General features: G+C 40.7%; 5 protein-coding genes across 11 annotated transcripts; 2 read left to right on the forward strand and 3 right to left on the reverse strand.

Annotated features, from left to right (window-relative positions):
- The first annotated feature begins 543 nt into the window (after positions 1 to 543).
- Positions 544 to 4,729, forward strand: LOC18008219. Of its 7 annotated transcripts, none has more exons than XM_024151684.1 (5): positions 544 to 937; positions 1,114 to 1,169; positions 1,537 to 1,783; positions 1,873 to 2,440; positions 2,616 to 4,729. In XM_024151684.1, the coding sequence occupies exons 3-5, from the start codon at positions 1,559 to 1,561 to the stop codon at positions 4,502 to 4,504; spliced, it is 2,682 nt and encodes an 893-aa protein (XP_024007452.1). In that variant the 5' UTR covers positions 544 to 937; positions 1,114 to 1,169; positions 1,537 to 1,558; the 3' UTR covers positions 4,505 to 4,729. The 7 variants fall into 7 exon arrangements, with proteins under 7 accessions (XP_024007452.1, XP_024007421.1, XP_024007516.1 ...); XM_024151653.1 differs by having other exon boundaries at positions 1,557 to 1,783; XM_024151748.1 differs by having other exon boundaries at positions 1,119 to 1,169; positions 1,557 to 1,783.
- On the reverse strand, positions 4,729 to 7,193 carry LOC18008214 (putative pentatricopeptide repeat-containing protein At1g69350, mitochondrial). Its single transcript, XM_006390966.2, has one exon. The coding sequence runs from the start codon at positions 7,191 to 7,193 to the stop codon at positions 4,830 to 4,832; it is 2,364 nt and encodes a 787-aa protein (XP_006391028.1). The 3' UTR covers positions 4,729 to 4,829.
- A 77-nt stretch (positions 7,194 to 7,270) lies between these two features.
- LOC18008212 (protein GDAP2 homolog) lies at positions 7,271 to 11,479 on the reverse strand. Its single transcript, XM_006390967.2, has 15 exons — positions 11,308 to 11,479; positions 10,478 to 10,928; positions 10,299 to 10,376; positions 10,122 to 10,177; positions 9,678 to 9,797; positions 9,494 to 9,564; positions 9,321 to 9,414; positions 8,885 to 9,088; positions 8,551 to 8,802; positions 8,330 to 8,438; positions 8,145 to 8,212; positions 7,962 to 8,031; positions 7,806 to 7,880; positions 7,614 to 7,705; positions 7,271 to 7,520 (listed from the first exon to the last, which is right to left on the reverse strand). Exons 2-15 carry the CDS (start codon positions 10,799 to 10,801, stop codon positions 7,445 to 7,447), a joined length of 1,689 nt encoding a protein of 562 aa, XP_006391029.1. The 5' UTR covers positions 10,802 to 10,928; positions 11,308 to 11,479; the 3' UTR covers positions 7,271 to 7,444.
- Positions 11,480 to 11,791: 312 nt separating this feature from the next.
- Positions 11,792 to 13,370, forward strand: LOC18008209. Its single transcript, XM_006390968.2, has 2 exons — positions 11,792 to 11,911; positions 12,307 to 13,370. Exon 2 carries the CDS (start codon positions 12,440 to 12,442, stop codon positions 13,229 to 13,231), a length of 792 nt encoding a protein of 263 aa, XP_006391030.1. The 5' UTR covers positions 11,792 to 11,911; positions 12,307 to 12,439; the 3' UTR covers positions 13,232 to 13,370.
- Positions 13,371 to 13,473: 103 nt separating this feature from the next.
- Positions 13,474 to 14,166, reverse strand: LOC18009476 (uncharacterized protein At3g61260). The gene is made up of 4 exons (XM_006390969.2): positions 14,136 to 14,166; positions 13,970 to 14,044; positions 13,803 to 13,884; positions 13,474 to 13,713 (listed from the first exon to the last, which is right to left on the reverse strand). Exons 2-4 carry the CDS (start codon positions 14,023 to 14,025, stop codon positions 13,525 to 13,527), a joined length of 327 nt encoding a protein of 108 aa, XP_006391031.1. The 5' UTR covers positions 14,026 to 14,044; positions 14,136 to 14,166; the 3' UTR covers positions 13,474 to 13,524.

Below are 14,166 nucleotides of genomic sequence, written 5' to 3' on the forward strand. Positions count from 1 at the left end.
TCTCCATCGGATTGGCCATCTTTTTCATCAGAGCTGGAAGCCCTTCGTATTCTTCTGGAAAACTTTTTGGATTTCAACCTATCACATATCCCCAGAAGTTCAAATGTCCGAGCAGATAGTTTTGCAAAAGGAGCTCGAGCAAGAGACGAAATTTTCTCCCAAATCATTTATAACGAGCCAACTGAGGATGATTTTTGGACCAATTTCTTAACGGGCCAAATGTGATGTAATAATTGGGTCGTGGAAAAAAAAAAAATACTGGAAAAATGTAAAATGATGAGAAGCAAAAGAGCAAAAAGAAAAAAAAAAGAGACTAGATGTTGACAAATATATCGCGTCTCTGTTGTTAGAAGGGTCGTTCGTTTCATATAATTTTCTCCCTATTTTATTTATTTATTTTAATTTTTTACGGGATCTCTCTCTTTCTCTCACTTCACCGAACTTCTCTCTCTTCACTCTATATGGAAAGAGAAAACACCAAATCCGAGAAAATTAATAAAAAGAATATAAAAAGCTCTTATTCTTTTTTATTATTTGCTTTCTTCGTTTTAAGAATCAGAGAGAAAGAGAGAGAGAGACAGATAGAGAGATAGCTCTAGAGAGAGAGAGATTAGAGTTAGCCCAGGGAGATCGACGACGATGACGATCTGAGCTGCCTTTCCTTCTCCCATGGAGTTTCCATTATTTCGCACTTTGTCTCCTCTTCGTTTTTAACTATTCCTTAGATTTTCTCTCTCTCTCTCTGGGAAAAATTCGCTTTCTTATTTTTAGTATTATCTCCGCAAAACTTTTTTTTAATATAAATTTGGCTTTTATTTCTATATTGTTCATTTGTATAATTTTTGTCGCCGATTTGGGAGTGAGTGTTTTCAATAATCTACGCTGCTAAAGATTTTTCTCTGTTCAAAGAAGCGATTAGAGAGGATGTGGGTCTGAGGTAAAAGTCTCTACCTCCGATTTTTTTTCTTTATTTTCATTTTTTCCAAAGTGGTTTATATTATTTCTGCTACTTAAAAAAAAAAATTTTAATCTAGCTGATTTTCCATATCTGTCTCTGATCAAATATATTTCTAAGGATTTTTGTGTGATGTTGTTTTTTGATTGATGAATTAGGTTAGGCATTTTTGACTGAATCGATCTCAGCTTCTGTCCTCTGCATACTGTTCATCGTACGGTGAATTTTGTCAGATTCTTTTTTTCTCTCTTTTAACAAGTTTTTTATTTTTTTTATTTTATAGTTTTTCGGTTTGCGAGAAATCGATTTCTCAATGGATCATCGCTTTGATTCAGCTTCACCAGTAATGGCGACTTCTCTGTTTATTTTATTGTAGATTTCGTAGACTCCCATTTTCTCGGGAAAAAATTTCTACATTTGCCTTTTCTACTTGTTTATCTAATTTTTTCTTTAGAGCTAAATTTTAGCTTCGTTTTGTGCAGAATCTTACTCGGATCATTCATTTATTGAGCTTGATAAGTCAGATATGATAATCGTCGGTGACTTTCTGGCATTGTAAATCTCTCGCTAAAACTTCGTAGATTGTTTTTTTTTTTGTGAGGAATGGGAGAAATGGTTCACTGTGAAAGCTTCTTGCCCTCGATGAGGGATCACAGTGAAGATTCAAACAGTTGTAGCTGGTCAATGTACTGTGGAGATAAGAATTTGCCATATGGGCAATATCAGAATGGTTTCTCGGTGAGAGCTGCAGCGGAATCTTACTCTGGATACGAGAGAGATCTCCTGAAACAAACAATGCTTGAGCACGAGGCCGTATTTAAGAACCAGGTATCTAATGGGTTTCATCTTTTGCTCACAAATGGGTTTGCTTTATGTGTTTTACCATTGACCTTTTTCTTGTTTGAGTTTATGTGTAGGTTTATGAGCTTCATCGTTTGTATAGAACACAGAAGAGCTTGATGGATGAAGTAAAGGGAAAGAACTTTGTTGACCATATGAACCAGTCTGAACGTACACCGGAAAGTGCAATTAAACGTGACCTGCCTGGATTTCTCTTGGGAAATGGTGAAGGAAGCAGCTCTCAAGCTTGCAATGTTCCTATGCAAAATGGGATTAGTTCAAAGGGCGAGGAGGTGGTAGAGGTTAGACCTGTGAAGGTCAGGAGAAAAATGATTGATCTTCAGCTCCCAGCAGACGAGTATCTCGATACGGATTGTGAAAACACGAGTTGTCCACCCTACGAGCAGTCAAAAGCAGGAAATGATGTTGGTGAAAAGCTGTTCCTTGAAAGAGGCAAAGCTTCTTCTGGATCTTCTTTGGTTATGAAGAACTCAAATGGTTTAACTGACTTGAACGAGCCAGTCCAATGCCAACAATCAGTACCTGTCCCTTCTTTCAGGGATATGTATTCTCTTCATGGAAGAAACGTTGCACATGTGCAAGGCCAGTGTACAAGTCAAAATGGATGGATGGTTCTAGAAGCAGGTGAGAATTTTCATCATGTGGCGAGTCACATGTTCTTCACTTTCATTTGGTTTCTCTAACTTTTGTTTTTGCGTCCTTCTGCTCCATTTAGTTTCATCTCCGTGATACAGTAGCTTCTAATGTGTAGCAATTTTTGCTTATCTTCTGATGTTTTTCTGTGGCTGCGTGCTTACAGGGCACGGAAAAAGCACTTCAAGGGACAAGTTATGTCTGCCTTCCCATTCGGTACAAGTTCTTTCTAACAATGCATTTCAACCTCTGGGCTATCCTTCAACTGATCAGAGGAAGTTATCGGGCGAATGGGAAGCTCGTCAAAGGAATCCTGAAGTTTCATATGATAGCTATGTGGAATCAAGCGTGGCATCTAATGCTCCAAGCTTGTATCATGGCTACCGCCCTGAAACTGCCAGACCCTGGAGCCATTGGATTTCATCATGGGAGAACCAAAGCAGCAGCTCAGTTCAGAAATCCTTGCCACTTCAAACGAATCCATTCTTGAAATTTAATACACAAGCAAGAGCAGATTCCAGTTCTGAGATGAGAAGCGGGCTTTACCAAGGACTCTCTTCAGGGTCGAAGGAATCTGCCTTTAATTTTCCATCCGGAAAATTTAACCATCTTAACAACGGCACAAAAGGAGCTGTTACAAATGGTTCTTTGAGTGAGGCTTTGAAGCATGGGAACCTTCAAAGACCAAAAATGCAGGACTGCTCTGCTGGGTTGCCCTGGATAAAACCTAAGCCCCCTAACAAAAATGGACTAATCAATGGTGGTTTTGATTTGAATGCTTCTGCAAATCAATTCATGGATGGAAGTGAAGCGGGTGACGGCTCGAATAATCTATCTCCTCACAACGGTTTGAGGTCTTTTTCATGTTCTAATGATGCCAACTTGGGACAGGTTGAAATGGCCGGTTCACAAAGTAATAGAAAGATGCTTGGATTCTCAATCTCTCAGAAGCATTCTAATTACGAGGAGCACCCTTCCCTTATCCCTTCTTCTGTGTGTATCACTGATCAACGCAAGGAAGTAAGCACATTCGTGAAGAGAAACCTCGATATCAACTTGCCATGTGAAGCCTCGGTTTATGAAGCCGTCGTTCTGGATAAGAAAGAAGATAGAAAAGCTGCCACGGACAGGCACTACATTGATTTGAATTTATGTGCTAGCGAGGGTGAAGATTCCGGCGTGTGTTCTAATCCAAGAGTGGAAACAAAAGCAACTACGTTGATAGATCTGGAAGCTCCCCCGACTATTGAGAGTGAAGAAGAAGGTCAGGAATTGGCAGAGAAAGTTGAAGCTGGAGACTCTGTGGATGAACTCATCAAGTCAGCAGCAGAAGCTATAGTCACAATCTCACTATCTCACCACTGCAGTAATATTGATGAAGCTGCTTCGTCTTCGACCGATGCAGTTGCTAAGGACCCGCTCTCTTGGTTTGTGAACACATTAGCCTCTTGGGGCAATGATTTAGAGAAGAAGCTTGATACTTGTTTAGAAGCCAAAGACTGTGAAGGCGTCTGCCGTGAAGAATGTTCCTCAGGGGAGTTTGATTACTTCGAGGCAATGACTCTGAACTTACCCCAGACCAAAGAAGAAGACTACATGCCAACGCCTTTAGTCCCGGAGTATCTGAATTTCGATGGGACGGAATCTATGGGCATCACAGCTAACCGACCAAGAAGAGGACAAGCAAGAAGAGGAAGACCAAGGCGAGATTTCCAAAGGGATATTCTCCCTGGGCTTGCTTCTCTGTCTAGGCTTGAAGTAACTGAAGATCTTCAAATGTTTGGGGGACTTGTGAAAGCCACAGGCTACAATTGGAACTCAGGAGTGGCCCGAAGAAGCTCGAACCGGGGTGGGTCTAGTCGAGGAAGGAAACGACTGGTCAGCAACATTGACAGAGCTCCGGTTTGCTCGTCTTTCGAGCAGCCAATAAATGGAAACAGTGTACAAATGGTGGGACTGGAAGATAGGAGCCTTACGGGATGGGGGAACGCAACAAGAAGACCAAGGCGACAAAGATGCCCTGCAGGTACTCCCCCAACAGTGATCTTAACATAAAGTTTTTCGTAAAGAAATCCGTTTTTCACGATTTGAGGAACATTATAGAGGGAAACAAAAAACTAGAGAAAGTAATGTGGACAAAACAGATCGATGTTTTATTATTCTCAATCACTCCATGTTTGTGGGTGTTGGTTGCCCTTTTGTATATCTTGTCCTCTCTAAAGAAGGGCCAAAGAAAAGAGAAAAACATGATTGTTTTTATATTAGCCTGGTTGGTTATTACAAAATCTGCGTCCCTGTTTTCAATTGCCTCACAAGAATATATATTCCTACATGTAGAGCTCTAACTAACCAATGCTGTTAAGAATCTATGATATGTTCTTCACACATTAATCTGTAAATAATCTACTTCAAGCGTTAGATTCTGGAGATTCCCAAGAAACCTGTAGATTTCCTCTGTTTCGAAACAGGATTCTTCCCCAGCTCCGAATCTGAAAACTTTTTGATCGATCTCGATCACGCTGTACCCAGGAACTTTCTTGAGACTCGAACTCTTCATAGCCGATCTCATTCTCCTAAATTCTTCCCATTCGCCTTCTTCAGCATATATATTGGACAAGAGAGTATAATATCCTGTATCGTCAGTAACAATATCCGAAAGATCTTCTTTTATGGCTTTGACCATATCCATTCTTTGATGGATTCTGCAACCATTGACCAGAGAACCCCAAACGCTAGCATCAGCTAGAAAAGGCATCTCTTTGATGGTTCTATATGCTTCTTTGAGATCACCAGAACGGCTCAAAAGGTCGATGAAACAGGCGAAATGCTCTGAGTTTGGTAAGACGCCAAAACTTTTCATCAAGTTAAAGTAGAATTTACCTTCTTCGACAGAACCAGAGTGACCACAAGCAGAGAGAATGTTCATGAAGACAACTTCATTAGGTTTCATTCCTGATTCCACCATTTGATTGAATGTAGATATGGCGGATCCTATCCTTCCGTGCATTCCATAGGCGTTGATCATACTACTCCACGACACAATGCTCTTACTCGAAATGGCCTTGAAGACAGTTTCAGCTGAGTTGAGATCTCCACATTTTGCATACATGTCGATTAGAGCTGTATCAGTGTAAAGATCGTTTAAACCGCAAAGAATGAGCTTGTGGTGAACCCATTTCCCTTTCTCCAGTGAACCTATGCTTGAGCACGCTTGGATAACCGCCAAAAATGTAACTTCGTTCATCTCGAGAGAGTTACAATACATATAGTCAAAGAGGTTAATCGCCTCTAAGGAGTTACCATTCTGAGCAAACCCACAGAGCATTGAGTTCCATGTCACGACGCTCCTATGCTTGATTTGATCAAACACCACACACGCTAAATCCACAAGCCCGCTCTTAGAGTACATGTCGATCATCGAGTTTTGCACAAACTCGTCTGAAACATCTGTCCTTATAACATGTCCGTGAATCTGTTTCCCTAGCCGGACTGCATTCTCGCATGCTGAGATTGAGCTCGCCAAAGTGAATGTGTCAGGTATTATTCGCCGTGTCACCATCTGTCTAAACAAGCACAATGCCTCAATTTTCATACCTTTATGTACATATAGAGATATAAGAGAGTTCCATGACACAATGTTTCCATCAGCAACTACACGTAGAACCGTCTCAGAGTCGCTTAGTCTTCCGGATTCAGCGTACAGCTCGACTAAGGCCGGAGAAAGGGACTCGTACTTCGGATCCATCTCTCGTCTAACTGCAAAACCATGGACTGACTTGCCTTCTCTAATTAACCCTACCAATCCACAAGAGCTTAAAACGCTATAAAGGGTAACCAAATTCGGCTCCATTCCAGACTTCAACATCACACTGAAACTTCTCAGTGCCTTTTCAAAGAACCCGCCACGATTGTAACTAGAGATCATAGCAGTCCACGAAACAGCATTCTTCTTAACCATCTTTTCAAAGATTCTCTCCGAGCTAAACAAGTCACCGCACTTACTATACATTGTAAGCAGAGAATTGCAGAGTGTTTCATCGAAATCAAACATTCTCCTCGTTATATGGCCATGGACTGACTTGGCGATCCTCAAGCATCCAAGCTCAGCACATCCTTCGACCACGCTGATCATCGTCACAGCATCAGGCTCGACACCATCATCCACCATGCACTTAAATATCCTCAATGCTTCCACCACCTCACCATTCTCTAAACAGCTAGAAACAAGAGTACTCCAAGCCACAAGGTCTCTCACAGGCATTCCGTCGAACACCTTCTCCGCATCACTTAAATTCCCCGTTTGGCCATACATACACAACAGAGACGTCTCTATCACAGCGTCATCGTCTACACCGCTCTTGATAATCCTCCCGTGGACTTTCTTACCAACACCCAGATGATCCCTCGAGCCAGCACAAGCCCTCAAAACAGATGGAAACACGAACTTGCTGATCTGGGTCTTCTCTGAAACCAACCTGTGGTAGAGATCAATGGCCGTGTCGAGTAAGTGGGACCAGACGTTGCATTTGATGAGAACGCCGTACATGAAGGAATCAGGGTAAGGAAAGGCTTCGAAGACGAGCCTCGACGAGTCAGGAGAACCCATGAAAGCGTAGGATTCGATGAGCTTCGTCACAGGAAGAGGGTCACTACGGAGACGGCCGGTGACGAGGAGGTGAGCATGGAGCTGGGTTACTGATCGTAAGTTCGAGCATGATCTAAACAATGGCATGTACTGCGTCATCTTCAGCTGATCAAGAACATTAACAGTAGAGAGAGAGAGAGAAAAAGAAGAAATTTTTGGCTATAAACTATTAACAAGATTCAAACATAGATTACATTAAAAGCTAAGAGAAGGTTTTTATTTTGCTCCCAGGATCAACACGAAAGGGTAGCTAAAATCTGAGACAAACATGAAAGAATTAAACAATTTTTGCACAAAAAAAACAGCAACACATACAAATTGACTGGATAAAGTAACTGTCTTTGATTTGTTCATGGCCGTTGATAGACGTATTTTGTTCTTGGGTCAACGATTAGACCTTTTCCTCCATTAACTTCAAGATCATGCCTGTCAATTTTCACACAACACTCAGTAATTTACAAACAAATCCAGCAACTGAAGAACACTTCAGAGAGTGAAAAGAGAAGTAGTAAACTCAACTGGAAAACAAAGTCTGGGATTGTCAGTTGCTCACGAGGAACATATTTGAACAGCTGCAGAAGTCGGTCAGCATATACAACTTTCTTCCAAACCTTTATTGGGTGCAACAAGGAAAGAAAAGACGACGCAAATTAGACTTCTTTAGAATGGTTTAAGTCTTGGGGGAAAAGGTTGGGACTTTAAGGACTTTACCACATTATCCACAAACAATTGCATAGCTAAGACTGTAGCCTTCAAGTGGAAAGTTGGATGAAGAACATAGATGGCCTGGACGAAGCAGAGATAATCAAGATTAGGACAAGGAGGAACTTTCCTCTCCAAGAAGACTGAGTAGGTGTGATTTCATACCTGAAGGTTACGCTGGTGTTTGCGACCAAGTATCTGTTGTAATCTTTTCATCCATCCCAAATCTGGTTGGCTGTTTATGCACAAGGCGAAATCGAACCAGTAAAAGCAAAAAATGTTATTGCAGTTTATAAAGAAAAAAAGTGTCTTTTATTTTCCACTAAACAAGAGTAAGAATCCACTTACACTTGTAAAGATGCTGCAGAATGGAAATAGACAATCGAGTAAGGCTTTTGTATCAAAGGTTCAAATTCCTGTAAATTTGTACCAGATCAAGTCAAAGAGCATCAATACAAGGTAGTATTTAAAAGACAGAACTGGTGTATTACAGTGAGTTGGAGAATCATCAGGACGTATGATTGTGTACTAACCTTTATAACATAAAGCACAAAACGCTCCAGATCAAGACATCGCAGCAAAAAGTGAGCTCCTACAACAACCATTACAGGATGACCCTCGGTGTCAACACCACCACGGTACCTGAAGAAAGAAAACAGAACGGGCTTTATTAATGTCCGTGTAGTCATTAGTCATGTGGCTCTCAAGAGGCAAAGGCTGAGAGAGAAAGAAATCAAGGACATAGAAGTCATACACAATTTTCATCTCTGCAATTTCCGCAAGGTTGAGAGAATTGGCTTTTGCTAGGTATCGCGAATGAAGCGAGTATTCCTCTGCAGCAGAGAGAGGGGGTCCCCCCAGATCACCAAATCCTAACAATTTAACAAAATTGAATCCACTCTGTGCTTGTGCAGTCTTCTCCCATTGTTCTTTGCGCCTTTCATCTGGATCTTTAATCAAAGACATGAAGGCGGGATCCAAATATGAATCAAGATGATTCGAGTTCCTGAAATCATATAGGTATCAACAAAGTGCAAAGAGAGGGGGACAATAAACTGAAAAAACTGAAGCAGTCAGAGTTCACCAACCTTCGTACCAAAGCAAGATCAGTGGCAGGTCGCTCGACCATGGCTGGAAAAGATCTCGCTGGAGGTTTATTTGGCAATGCCTGTATTCTGATTTTACGTTCGTCTATAACCGTCTCACCATTTTCATCCCCCACATCAGCAGGGAGCTTTGAGATGGCAACCTCTTCCTCGTGCTCGTCTCGAGGAAAGTAAAGTGGAAGTAATCTATATTAAGAGAGTCAAACTTTTAGCAATGATCGACATTGCTTCTGCATCACATAACTATAAGCAATTAAGGTATGTGCGACTTATATTCAGTTAGAAACGGTTACATGCTTTAGTCTTTATGTGAATAATTCTGAAAGCTACGGTTAACAATAAGTGGGCAAATAGACTATTGGGATAACACAAAATAGGTACAGGTTCTCACAAACCAGCTGCATCGAATACAAGATACCTTTTGTAAATCTCCGTATCAGAGGATGTGGTGGTACAAAAAACGACAGCATTAATTTTATCTTTTTGCTTCTCCAGAAAGCGGCGTACAGTTCCTGAAAACCACACAACAACATGAGTTGGAAACAAGAAAGTCATTTGTCGAAAGCAAAGAGACCGTTCAAGAAATCCTACTTATGGCAACATGAGCAGCTGGTTCTCGCGGATAATTTTTGGCCTCTGTGTATATACAGCCCATAGCGATACTGCAATATTGTATGTAAACCAAAAGTAAGTTCTTGAAATTCACACCAACAACAGAACTCAAGAATCTGATTGTTGCAAAGAAAAAGAAACTGAAGAATTTCTTTACACACACCTTTGAAGCCCATTGTCTATAAGAAGCTCCAGACAAGATCTATAGCAGTGACTTAGAGCATTCTCAGCTGCGGTATGATACTTTACTGCATACTTGGGTCCTACTGTATGGATAACCCTCCTGAACAAGAAACCAAAAATCATTTCTTGGAGTTGCGGATTAAGAGATTGACAAACCTATTCCACAGTCAAAACGGAATGTTTGCTATTTAAGAGATAACATGCCTATCCACCTTAATTTTGAAAAGTCCCCAGATATCACAAGACGTAGCACTCACATAGCATGAAAAAACTGTACACAGTCAAAAATGGAGCAGCTCTAGCATAGGGACAAGGATAATTGACAAACATAGCAGAGAGTGAACTCAAGGAGTACAATTTCATTCTTTTTGAGCCCTCTTAAGTAAACAATGAATCTTAGACTGTCTTTTACATCACCAATTACCTCGCTGGTAGATCATAAGCATTTGTTACTTTCGCCATCCCTGTCCGGCATCCACCCTGCCAAGAAAGAAGGAATAAGCGAGAGAATCCTATTCACCCAACCATCTAATATAATCCCTTTTTCAATAAAAAAAAGTCTCTAAAAACTATAAGCAATAGTGAAGGTAAGTGTTTATACCAGTGTAGCACATTGTTCTGCAAGGCCAGGTCCAGCAGCAACATGTAAACCAGGACTGCTATGCGCCTCATCCAAGTTCTGTCCTCCAATACCAAGAAAAATCAACCAAATCAAAAGACAGCACACGAAGAGCAACTTACTTACTCGCAAGCAGATATAACTCCCTGACACCAGCTTACCTCATTTGTCGAATTCACAACAGCATCAACCTCAAGGTTCCACGGTTCCCCTCTCCAGAGGTATATCTTGGAGTTAATCTCGTGATCAACAGGAAACTTAGACACCATCCCATTGCCGCTGCTTCCTGCTTCAGAAGAAGAAGCCAAAGGGTTTGCGTAGCGTGGATTAGAATGTGCTTGATCTCCTGTTTCACCCTCCAGAGATGACCTCTGCTCAACATCACTCCATCTTGGAACTTGATCCAAGGTCACTACGTAATCGCCACTCTCTGTTGGAGTGCCACCACGAGTGGTTGTGGCCGTGGGAACGGCCTGATACATCATTGCAGATCAAACCAGAACCACCTTCTCCCCCTCCTCCTCGAAAAGAGGGATTTTTTCTTGGGAAATTCAAGTATTGTAGCAGAAGATAGTGCCAAGTCTTTGTATGTTCCTGCCAAAAGCTTATTCACTGGAAATGGGAGACAAAAGAAAGTAACAAGAACGGTCATTTACATGAAGAAAAAAAAACAGAAATTCAGTCAACAAGTTATGAAATTCCCAACTACCATTAACGAATCATCAAAATTAGACAACTATTGCATTACAAAAAACCTAATAATTCCAAATCAATCATAGTCAAAAATATGAAATCAATCACATCCCGAGAAAACGAAACTGCCAGAAAGTGTACAACAACAACATCAGAAGAAAAGACGAAAACTTCAAATATTGAGAAACAGCGAGATGACGGAAATTAGAATCCAAATCGTTGAGATTTTCAGGAAAATCGAACAGAAGAAATAAAGAGAAGACACGAGAAGTCGTCGATTCAAAGCACGAGCCTTTACCTGAAATTCGATCACAAAACAATTCCCAAATCTGAAATTCTACTTCATGTGCCAACGAAGGGAAGCTTAGAGAGAGAACATTTTTCTACAACTGTGATGATAGATGGATCGATGAGGTAGCCAAAACATCAAACAGCTCCTCAGACAATAAAATCAGAGAGAGAAAATTACAAAAATACAAAATTGGGTTTGTACTTTGTCGTTTAAGCGAATATACCTCAGCCCAAACCCTCTGACTCATTCAGAAGGTGTTGACAGTCAACCGCGCGAAAAAAAAAACAAAATTTCCCAAGTCAGAGCCGTTAAAACCGTCGGTTCTGCAAAATTGATAATTTAACCGTCACGGAGTTGTCATTGGCACGTGCACATTGGTCAATACTCGTTTGGCTAGTTAATTCATCTACCAACTAAGCGACGTCGTTTTGGGTTTTTTTTTTGGCCATTAAAAACAACAACAAAAAAACAAAAAAAGCATCACGGCGGATCAACGAGGGAGAGAGAGAGAGAGAGGCTTTCGTTTTCTTCTTCTTCTTCCTCTTCTTCTCTTCCCCGTCTCGATCTCCGCTTCGAAGAATCATTGTACCCATTATTGAAGGTTTTAACGGTAAGTAAATCTCAATCGCCGTGATTTTTCATTCTGCTACGGAACCTTTTTACACCTAGGTTGCTCTTTTGATCAATTTCGTCTTCTGCATCTAAATGTGAATTTATGAGTATATTGAAGGTCGAAATTAGGATAATTAAAGAATTTGTTTTTTATTGGCATTTACCCTGTATCGTACATTGAGCTTTCAAAGGCAAATACGTTGTTCTTTTTTGTTCGCCATTCTTCTGATCTGAATCATGAACATGTCCCCAATAGTTTTTAGAATTCAGGTACCTTCATTTCTTCTAATGTCACAAGTTTATGCTTATCTGTTCAATTATATTCTGAAAAGGTGGTCTTTTTGTGTGAACTTTCTCATATATATTGATTGCTAACATAACAATGGATTCCAGGTTTGTAAAACTGATGGCTTGTTGTCAAAGAAGCTCTTTTAAATCTGGAACTGGAAGGGTTACTGGTTAATGTTGGTACAGTGGCTCAGGGTTTATAAACTGTGGTGACCATTCTCAGGCTAAGTTTGATCAAATGTGGAGCTTTGCATCGAATGTCATTGGAAGTATCGGGAAGAAGTTCCCTAAAGATCAAGCTCAAGCCTCTTCACATTGCTCAGACGACGAGGTTTCAAATGTTAGCAGGGATGATGAAGGACTAGAATGCCCTATATGTTGGGAATCTTTCAACATCGTCGAGAATGTTCCTTATGTCTTATGGTGCGGTCATACTCTTTGCCAGAACTGTGTGTTTGGTCTCCAATCTGCTGTTTTAAGACTCTCAAGCCAAGATATCAGGATCCCATTCTTCATCTCTTGCCCATGGTGTCAGTTGCTTTCGTTCAGGATTGTATACAACGGTAATCTGAAGTTCCCTCGGAAGAATTTCTTCCTTCTCTGGATGGTTGAGAGTCTGAATGGTGACAGGACAAGCCATGGTTCATTGGTCAGTGATAACCAGCAATCGGTTTTGTCTCCCAGGTGTAGTATGTCACTGGGAAACCACTGCTGCAACAGCAATCTGATTGTAAGGCGTAACCAGGCTCCACAACTTTTGTCACATCATGATGATGATGACCACCATAGTAGCCAACCAAGCAGACAACACTTTTCTTTTCATAAGTCTCTTGATTTCTTCATCTCCTTCACCTCCAAGCTTCCGTTTGTGATAATTTTCCTACTGATCGTATTCTTTGCTATACCGAGTAGCCTCATCATTCTTGCCCTTTACTTCCTCCTCACAGTTCTTCTAGCAATTCCATCTGGTATGGTACTATATTTTGCGTACCCTATTCTGGAAAGGTTGGTTAATGAAATAACATCGTGAGAATGATACTGAGCGCATAAAGTTTGAAGCTTTCATGATATGTGGTAGTTTTGCACCTTTTTAAAATATTGTTTATTGCAAGATTGGGCATTGTATTTGTGATTTTGAGTTCTAGTACTGTTGTGCAACTTTCTGAAGTTTTGGTTTGCAGATTTGTTACGTAATTGATCATGTGTGTTATCTATCTAATACTCTAGAAATAAACCTTAATTGTGTCTGGATTTAACATGTTGGACAATAATTATCAGCAGTTAAGTATGTTCAGCGTTACATTTCCTGCAACTTGCAGAATTTCAGAGGCATGTAGTAGAGGGACTCCGTCCAGTTGTTCTCATGAGGTTTGCTTTCTCCTTAACCTTCAACTCTTCCTTTACTCGACTCTCATATGCATGTGCTCTTGCACTCGCGACAATCATCTCTATGCTTTCATTTTCGTCCCTGAACCTCTGCATCGCCTTCATCTTTGTCTTCTCTACACCTCTCTGCATACTCATCACATCGAATTACTCTTAGTTATTACGGAAAGAATCAGTTTTTGGAACCGTGGAAAAGAGAAAAAAGGAAGAGGCACCTCTGTTCGATGAAGCTTTCTCTTTGCCTTTTTCTTCCTCTTGTCTTCCCATAACACAATCTTCTCACTTAGCTTCTCGTACCTGCAAATCACAAACCCATTTTAGGTGCCTTGGAAGCAAATTGTATCTAAACAGAACAACCGAGAAAGAAAACATTAACACACACTTCTTTCTCGTTTTGCCTATCTCTGTTTCCTTCCATAGATCCAACGCAGGTCCCATAGGTGCAGGTTCGCTGCTCCTGGTTAAATTCATAACACAATAGTTTGTCAGAATCGAATCTTAACGTTTGGATAGTGCCATAAACTAATATATATAGAGTATAACGTTACCTTCAGAAATTGTCTAAATCAGAGCACGGTT

The sequence above is a fragment of the Eutrema salsugineum genome, unplaced genomic scaffold, assembly GCF_000478725.1.
Source record: "Eutrema salsugineum unplaced genomic scaffold, Eutsalg1_0 scaffold_9, whole genome shotgun sequence".
Classification (NCBI taxonomy): Eukaryota; Viridiplantae; Streptophyta; class Magnoliopsida; order Brassicales; family Brassicaceae; genus Eutrema; species Eutrema salsugineum.

What these genes read in the sequence shown, in the direction of transcription:
- LOC18008219 (XM_024151684.1), top strand. Translation starts at nt 1,559, where the DNA reads ATGGGAGAAATGGTTCACTGTGAAAGCTTCTTGCCCTCGATGAGGGAT. An exon ending in AGGCCGTATTTAAGAACCAG is followed by an intron (nt 1,784 to 1,872) that starts GTATCTAATGGG and finishes GTTTATGTGTAG; the next exon opens with GTTTATGAGCTTCATCGTTT. An exon ending in ATGGATGGTTCTAGAAGCAG is followed by an intron (nt 2,441 to 2,615) that starts GTGAGAATTTTC and finishes GCGTGCTTACAG; the next exon opens with GGCACGGAAAAAGCACTTCA.
- LOC18008214 (XM_006390966.2), bottom strand. Translation starts at nt 7,193, where the DNA reads ATGACGCAGTACATGCCATTGTTTAGATCATGCTCGAACTTACGATCA.
- LOC18008212 (XM_006390967.2), bottom strand. Translation starts at nt 10,801, where the DNA reads ATGATGTATCAGGCCGTTCCCACGGCCACAACCACTCGTGGTGGCACT. An exon ending in ATAGACAATGGGCTTCAAAG is followed by an intron (nt 9,565 to 9,677) that starts GTGTGTGTAAAG and finishes ACAATATTGCAG; the next exon opens with TATCGCTATGGGCTGTATAT. An exon ending in AATTGTTTGTGGATAATGTG is followed by an intron (nt 7,706 to 7,805) that starts GTAAAGTCCTTA and finishes CACCCAATAAAG; the next exon opens with GTTTGGAAGAAAGTTGTATA.
- LOC18008209 (XM_006390968.2), top strand. Translation starts at nt 12,440, where the DNA reads ATGTGGAGCTTTGCATCGAATGTCATTGGAAGTATCGGGAAGAAGTTC.
- LOC18009476 (XM_006390969.2), bottom strand. Translation starts at nt 14,025, where the DNA reads ATGGGACCTGCGTTGGATCTATGGAAGGAAACAGAGATAGGCAAAACG. An exon ending in ATAGGCAAAACGAGAAAGAA is followed by an intron (nt 13,885 to 13,969) that starts GTGTGTGTTAAT and finishes TGTGATTTGCAG; the next exon opens with GTACGAGAAGCTAAGTGAGA. An exon ending in GAAAGCTTCATCGAACAGAG is followed by an intron (nt 13,714 to 13,802) that starts GTGCCTCTTCCT and finishes ATGAGTATGCAG; the next exon opens with AGAGGTGTAGAGAAGACAAA.